The sequence below is a fragment of the Nematolebias whitei genome, chromosome 16 (assembly GCF_014905685.2).
Source record: "Nematolebias whitei isolate Nwh7 chromosome 16, NemWhi1, whole genome shotgun sequence".
NCBI classification, from domain to species: Eukaryota; Metazoa; Chordata; class Actinopteri; order Cyprinodontiformes; family Rivulidae; genus Nematolebias; species Nematolebias whitei.
Window position 1 is genome coordinate 40,443,994 of NC_056513.1, and position 8,105 is coordinate 40,452,098.

The 8,105-nt window shown below is 49.5% G+C and overlaps 1 protein-coding gene across 1 annotated transcript; it reads left to right on the plus strand.

The window, feature by feature from the left end:
• The first annotated feature begins 3,051 nt into the window (after positions 1-3,051).
• On the plus strand, positions 3,052-7,622 carry dla (deltaA). Its single transcript, XM_037689892.1, has 11 exons — positions 3,052-3,120; positions 3,243-3,545; positions 3,802-3,862; positions 3,991-4,248; positions 5,088-5,148; positions 5,254-5,384; positions 5,804-5,973; positions 6,205-6,421; positions 6,554-7,334; positions 7,414-7,522; positions 7,617-7,622. Exons 1-11 carry the CDS (start codon positions 3,052-3,054, stop codon positions 7,620-7,622), a joined length of 2,166 nt encoding a protein of 721 aa, XP_037545820.1.
• The last annotated feature ends 483 nt before the right edge of the window (positions 7,623-8,105 follow it).

An 8,105-nucleotide genomic window follows, 5' to 3' on the forward strand; every position in this document is an offset into this window, starting at 1 on the left:
ACATATGCTCCCATCTAGACGTCATCTCTTTCAGGGAAGACCCTGCATTTTTCAACACGATAATGCCAGACCACATTCTGCAACAGTCACAACATCATGGCTACGTAGGAGAAGGATCCAGGTACTGAAATGGCCAGCCTGCAGTCCAGATCTTTCACCAATAGAGAACATTTGGTGCATCATAAAGAGGAAGGTGCGACAAAGAAGGCCCAAGACGATTGAACAGTTAGAGGCCTGTATTAGACATGAATGGGAGAGCATTCCTATTTCTAAACTGGAGAAACTGGTCTCCTCTGTCCCCAGACGTCTGTTGAGTGTTGTAAGAAGAAGGGGGGATGCCACACAGTGGGAAAAATGGACTTGTCCCAACTTTTTTGGGATTTGTTGACGCCATGAAATTTGGAAACAACAGATTTTTCCCTTAAAATGAAACATTCTCTCAGTTTAAACTTTTGATCTGTGATTTGTTCTATTCTGAATAAAATATTAGATGTTGGCACCTCCACATCATTGCATTCAGTTTTTATTCACAATTTGTTTAGTGTCCCAACTTTTTTGGAATCCGGTTTGTAGAAAATTGGTAGGTTGTCAAAAGATAGTTTGAGTGATTATTTGGAGCAAAGATGTTTAGGTTGCTTAAATAAAATAAAAACATTTAAAACTGTAAATGTTGTGGGTCAGGACATTTCCAACTGGGAGGAGACCCTGGGAAAAATCAAGGAGACACTGGAGTGACTAGTGTCTGGGAACACCTTGGAGTCATCTCAGAAGAGCTGGAAGAGGAAGCTGTGCAGAGAGAGGTCTGGACCTCCCTGCTCAAGATGCTGCCCCCACCATCCAACTCTGAAACAAACAGAAGATGATGGATGGATGGATGGATGGATGGATGGATGGATGGATGGATGGATGGATGGATGGATGGATGGATGGATGATGGATGGATGGATGGATGGATGGATGGATGGATGGATGGATGGATGGATGGATGGATGGATGGATGGATGGATGGACGGATGGTTGGACGAATGGATGGATGGTTGGACAATGGATGGATGGAAAAAAATTTAGCTTGCTGTGCATGTTTAGTTCTTTGATTTTCAACTATTTTGACAGTTTTACACGGAATTAAAAATATATTTTTGCTTCTTTTTCATTTGCGGTAATGAGGCAGGACAATTCAACACCCAGTTCTGTAGTTGATTAATCAGATTACTTGGAGCAGTAATCAAAGTACATGTTGAGTAAATGGGAGTTTAAAATGATGACCGATGAAAGTGACGGTCCCCATGTTTGTGTTTCACCCTGGGCCCCAAAAAGTCTAAAGCCGTCCCTGAGAAACCACACATTTACTTACAGGCGCCAGAAAAACAGATTTATTCATGCGCGAATCTGAGCAGTGACGCAATCTCCTGCACGCTCCTCTGCGCGTGCAGCATGGCGAGAGCAGAAAAATCACACATTTAATGAATGACCTAATTAAGCCTCAACCTAGCACTTTCTCATGTCCTGTCTTATGGACACGCGCGCGAGACACAGAACCAGGGTTTGCTGCAGAACCGGAGACTTGGTGGTTTTTCCTCCAAACGCAGACACGGGTCAGTGTCTGAAGATGGAAAAGGAAACAAAACACATGAATGTGGCGGCTCGGTGTGTTTGATGTGGCAAGAAAAGTGCGCGTGTGTGTGTATGTGGGGGGGGGGGGGGGGACGCGTGCAGTCAAAGGAGGCGCGCGCCCGCTGTTATTTAGTGGGAGAGCAGGTGCTCCTTGAATTACCATACAGCTGAGGACAGAGGGTAAACTTCCCGCACACAATGACCAAGTTCCCCCTTATGGTGGCCACGCGAACGGCTAAACGCACGCGCTCACACACACACCACACATACGCACACGCACACACAGATGCAACAAAATACATTTGTACTTTTTTCTTTCTCAAAAGAAGAGAAGGAAGGAGCAAAACAGAAAAGCACAAGTCCAGCCCTCCACTCGTTCAGCTCCTCAGCTCTGCCAAGGAATGTTTCCTTTGCTCTGTTTCACACGCGCGCACACGCACACACACACACACAATGTAAAAAGGCTGTGCGCGCTGAGGAAGAGGAGGAGGACTGAACAACAATTAACTCAGTTTGATGAAAGAACTTCACTTTTTCTGCGGAATCTGGAATATTTTGGAACCACTTCCCCACGTCACCCAAAACCTACACCCCCACCCCACCCCACCCCCACCCAAAACAAGTCGGAGCTGCGCGCAACAGCTGGACGGACCGTGGTAATCACATGGAGACACATCAGGCCGAGGAGCTGCTCTTCATCCCAACAAAAAGCAGGAACATAAAACAGAAGAATAAAAACTTTGCGTCAAGTTCATCTCTTTAATGAGCAGAATCCAAACACACGTGAACTCTTCTGAACTGGGAACCATCCTGCTCGCCACAACTTTCCAGCTCATGTTCTGCTTCTGATTCGCAGCCACTGCGCTGCTGCAGCGGGGGCCCGGAGCCTGCTGGGGGCTCCTGCGTGGGACCCCATTGTGAAAGCCCGGCCAGATTGGAGGAGGGGCCTATTCGCATGTTATTACCATAACGTGCGTCCGGTCCTATATAACGGGCTGCAGGCGGCTGGGCCGGAGTCTGACGCGCTATCAGAGGAGACACACCGGGAGGGAGGAGGCATGTTGGACCAGTGACACATCTGTCCCTGGATTACACCAAAACTTCACACAAAAACAAAGCTGTCCTTTTTTTTTTTTTTTTTTTTTGGCTGCAACAAACGAGGAACCCAAGTTTACGCGCCAGATTAACGCACCGGAACTGGAGGACTTGTCTTCTTCTTGTGTTTGTTTTTGTGTCATAACCTGAAAGAACTTCCTACAAGAAGGAACTCTGGGTGAAGGATCACTCCTCCCTGCGAGCTTGGGACATGAACCACAGCAGAAGCAGCTCATGAGAACACCTAAAGGAGCTCCATGAATCAGAGGGGTTGAAAAGGAGGAGGCACCCTGAGGACAAGTCGAGCCCCGAGACTTTGACTTGATTTATTTCATATTTATGATGTTTTTATTGAATATGGGGCGCGTCATCCTGCTCACTCTCACCGTCATGTCCATGTTGCTGTGCCAGGTAAGTCTTAAAAATCTGTATTTCCTCCGAATGACGCACGCTTCCATCACGGCACACACACACAACGGCACAGTGTGTGCGCGTGTGCGTACTTAAGGTTAATGGGTCTGTTCTCTCTGCAGGGGCTTTGTTCAGGAGTTTTTGAGCTCAAGTTGCAGGAGTTTCTAAACAAGAAGGGAGTGCAGGGCAACAAAAACTGCTGCACAGGAGGCCTGGCGTCCCCTTTCCAGCAGCAGTGCGAGTGTAAGACCTTCTTCAGGATCTGTCTCAAGCACTACCAGCCCAACGCGTCCCCGGAGCCGCCGTGCACGTACGGCAGCGCCGTGACTCCAGTCCTGGGCTCCAACTCCTTCCAGGTCCCCGACGTCTTCTCCGACAGTTCCTTCACCAACCCCGTCAGGATTAACTTCGGCTTCACGTGGCCGGTAAATACTTGTGTTCAGCCGCAGTTAACATTCGCGCCATTTCACATCCGTGCGTAAAATGCGCGCAAAGGCCCGAGTTGTGGCCACAGCTCCGGCGCAGAGAGCGCGCGGCGTTTCGGGCTGTGGGTGTTGAGTTTCAGCACATCAGGTTAGGCACTTTGCAGTCAGCGCACTGAGTGCACGGCACAGATGCTCGGGCCTTTCCTCGTGCACGTCCCGCTCACCACCTGTCTCATGAAGCCATTTGTGTTCCCAGGGGACCTTCTCGCTGATCATTGAAGCGTTGCACACCGATTCCAAAGACGACCTCTCCACAGGTACGACCCTCCCTCCTCCGCACACACACGCACGCACGCGCACACCCCCCTTTTCAATGTGCGCCCACAAACGCACACTTTCCCCCTCAGCGCGTGTAACCCCGCACCTCACACGTTTCTGCTTTCAGAGAACCCAGAGCGCGTCATCAGCACCATGAGCACCCAGAGGCACCTGACGGTGGGAGATGAGTGGTCCCAGGACCTGCACAGCGGAGGAAGGACCGAACTCAAGTACTCCTACCGGTTTGTGTGCGACGAGCACTACTACGGGGACGGCTGCTCGGTGTTCTGCCGGCCACGAGACGACGCGTTCGGACACTTCACCTGTGGAGAGCGCGGGGAGATCGTGTGCGACGCGGGGTGGAAGGGCCAGTACTGCACAGAGCGTGAGTCCACTTTGTCTGCTCCACCTCATCTGTGCGTAAAAGCGCAAAGAACAAACTTTTATCCTTTAAAGGGGGAAATATGAAGCAAATACAATCAGGAGCAATCACTGGATGTTCACTGAGCTCAAAAACAAAGAGACACGTTTTCATTGTGAACATTGTTGTTAAGTGAAGAGCAAAGTTGAATTTTAGTGTTGGGTTTGTAGTCAGAACCTCTGAGTACCGTTACAGGACAACTTGTGCATAAACACCACGCGTACCCCCCTCCTTTCTCCTTACACACACACGACCACTTGATTTATTCTAAGGAAAGTTTTTTTGGAATAATCTCACGCGTGCCATAAATTTACATGCTGCCTTCTGATTGGTTACCCTGGGAGTGGGCCGGGCGCTGATTGGCTGAGGCGGGGGAGGTATTGTTTGAAGTGGGCAGCTGCCGGCAGAGAGGAGACAATGGAGCAGCTGTCGCGCACTGGCAACACACTCGCCAGCTGTCCACTCTTATCTGCCCCAATCCGAGACATTAAGGGGAGTGTGTGCGTGTGCGCGCACAGAATGAATAAAAGAGTTTTGACCCACAGCAAAGAAGAAAAAAAGAGGGTGGTGGGGTGTGCTGAGGGGGCCTGTGTGAGAGAGTGTGTGCACTCTGGAGCACACACTCCCTTCTTTGTCTCAGCACCATGTTAAGCAGAAAAGTCTTCCATGAATGAAAGAGGTTGAGTTTCAACTTAGCTTCAAAGTTCAGCACATTCGATTTTAGGTTCCCATAGTTTGAAACAAACCGTTAGCGTTAAGTGTTTAAGTGTTACTAAAACAATTTTCCATCTCTTCCCGTCCAGCGATCTGTCTGCCCGGGTGCGATGAGGAGCACGGCTACTGTGAAAAACCAGGGGAGTGCAAGTAAGTTTTCTCTCCTGATTCGCCGAAGCGTGAATAAAACTGGGGGCACCTCGAGGTGATGTGAGTGGACTGAACGGTGTGTTCCCTCTAATTGGACAACAACAGGTGCAGAGTGGGATTCAAAGGCCGCTACTGCGACGAGTGCATCCGTTACCCAGGCTGTCTCCATGGGACCTGCCAGCAGCCCTGGCAGTGCAACTGTCAGGAGGGCTGGGGGGGGCTCTTCTGCAACCAAGGTGAGGAAAGAATCTGAACAAGCTACAGAGTACTTAAGAAAGACTGAGGTGTGTGGAGGACCGCTGGTTTCTTGTTTCATTGAACTTTGTGACTCTGGAGTGGATTAGGATTCTTCTAAAACAACAGGGTTTGAGTCACAACTTAAAAACCACCTGTTTCATCTGACTGTTGGTTGACCTGAAAAAATGGTAAGAATTCAAGTTAGCAACACAAAATGTAAAGTTTAGTGTAAAAACAGTGTTAGATGGTGCTCTTCTTAAATGTTGAAGATCAGCAGATACGAGGGGACAAAAGACAACAACCCAAAGCACACATGAAGGAAAGCTGAACACAGTGGAGAACAAAAAGCATTCTGCTGATGCCGTCCTGCCATTTGTTGCACTGAGGCTAATCCACATGTGCTGCTGTGTCTCCCCAGACCTCAACTACTGCACCCACCACAAGCCATGCATGAATGGAGCCACTTGTAGCAACACGGGTCAAGGCAGCTACACCTGTTCCTGCAGGCCTGGCTTCACTGGGGCCAGCTGTGAGGTCAAGGTCAACGGATGTGCTGGAAACCCCTGCCGCAACGGAGGAAGCTGCACCGTAAGTGTGCCTGTCTGTAAAAATAGACATCTTTTTACAGCGGCTGTATACTTCTGGCACCTTTGTCGCATTTCATCATCCAGTCTCATCTTCCTTATCTGACACTTGCTCGTTCTTTAGTCTATAAAATCGGAAAAGCTCCCAGAATAACAACAAAAAAACATCCAAAAATGCACATGCAAGACGTATCCTGGTGTGAAGCCTGATCTAGATGTTTCCCCTTGCATATAGGACTCGGAAAATACATATAAGTGCACTTGCCCTTATGGTTTCTATGGCAACAGCTGTGAGTTGAGTGCCATGACGTGTGCTGATGGGCCTTGCTCCAATGGTGGGCGGTGCGCTGACAACCCTGATGGAGGTTATTTTTGCCAGTGCCCCACAGGATACGCAGGGTTCAACTGTGAGAAGAAGATTGACCACTGCACCTCCAGCCCCTGCTCCAACGGTGAGTGACGCAGTGCGAGCAAACAGAGATGATGTTTGATCCTGAACAGTTCAGATCTGTGTGCCTGGACTCGAGGAACATCAACACTGATTAAAGTGAACACTGATGTGAGGCTTTGTGTACTTTTTCCAGGTGCACGGTGTGTGGATCTGGTCAACTCGTACCTGTGTCAGTGTCCGGATGGTTTCACTGGTGTGAACTGTGACCATACTGGGGACGAGTGCTCGGCCTATCCTTGCCAGAATGGTGGCACCTGCCAAGAGGGGACCAATGGCTACGTCTGCACCTGTCCGCCAGGATACACTGGCCGCAACTGCAGCTCCCCCATCAGCCGCTGTGAGCACAACCCTTGCCACAATGGTGCTACCTGCCACGAGAGAAACAACCGCTATGTCTGCGCGTGCGTCCCTGGATATGGTGGCAGAAACTGCCAGTTCTTGCTTCCAGAACATGCCGCGATCCGTGGATCAGAAGTGCCCTGGATGGCCATCGGGTCAGGTGTGGCTCTGGTGCTGCTACTGCTGGCGGGCTGCGCTGTGCTGGTTGGATTTTTCAGATCAAAAGTTCAGCACAATGGACAAATAGAAACTGTGGGTGACAGAGAGACAATAAATAACTTGACCAACAACTGTCACCGAAGTGACAGGGACCTGGCGATCAGCGTGCTGCCGACACCGGGCGTCAAGAACATCAATAAGAAGATGGACTTCTGCAGCAGTGACCCCGATGAAGGTTCTTCACCTGGAAGGAGCAGCTACAAAAGCCGCCATCAGCCTACAGACTACAACCTCGTGCACGAGGTCAACTACGAGCAGGCGGCTAAGGAGGCCATGCTGGAAGCAGGCTGCGAGGACAAGTGTCAACCCGTTGATTCATTTGAGTTTGAGGAGAAACGCAGCAAACGTTTAAAATGGTAAGAATTCACTGAAAATGCCATTAAGTTGCTTCTAAAACAGAAAGATCGATAACTTGTTCTTCTCTCTTCCTTAAAGCGATGCATCAGAAAAGAAAGCCCCAGAACTGTCTGCATGTGCGGACACCAAGTACAAATCTGTGTTTGTGATGTCAGAGGAGAAAGACGAATGTATAATTGCAACTGAGGTGGGTTTTCTTAACATTGCAACAATTTTCAGAGGTGCTCATGCTCAGAGTCCAGTTCTCATGTGTGCATTTTGTCTGTTTTGTCTACCTGCAGGTGTAACAAGCCACAAATGGGCTGCCTGTTACTCATTTGTTCTATGGGAGAGTTTTTATGCTCCTTCAGATGCTGCTCTAACCCTAGGGGGAGGTGTCCCGCCTCGAGACTGCTGCTGATACTAAGACGTTTAACTGATATTCAGAATGAGCTGGTTCTCTACTGGTAACTAAGTGTAGGCAGCGGCGGCCTGTGGGATAAGAACTGACCGGGTAAAATTAACAAGTTTACAGTGCAAAGTAAACTGACCCTTAGTTTTCTGTTTTGCCTTTCATTGGAGAGTAAATATAAGGTGAAAGTTGTCACATGGCGATAGCGTACGATGCTACGAGTCTTGTTTTTGCAACATTTGCAGCCAGGCCTTTTCTCTAACCCACACGCCGTTGCTGAGCGCAGGAACTGCATCAAACGGTGGATGTTTGGCCATAATGGCCTGCTCCTCACCAGGCCGCAGCCGTGGGCTGTGCACCCGTGGGCTGTGCACCCGTG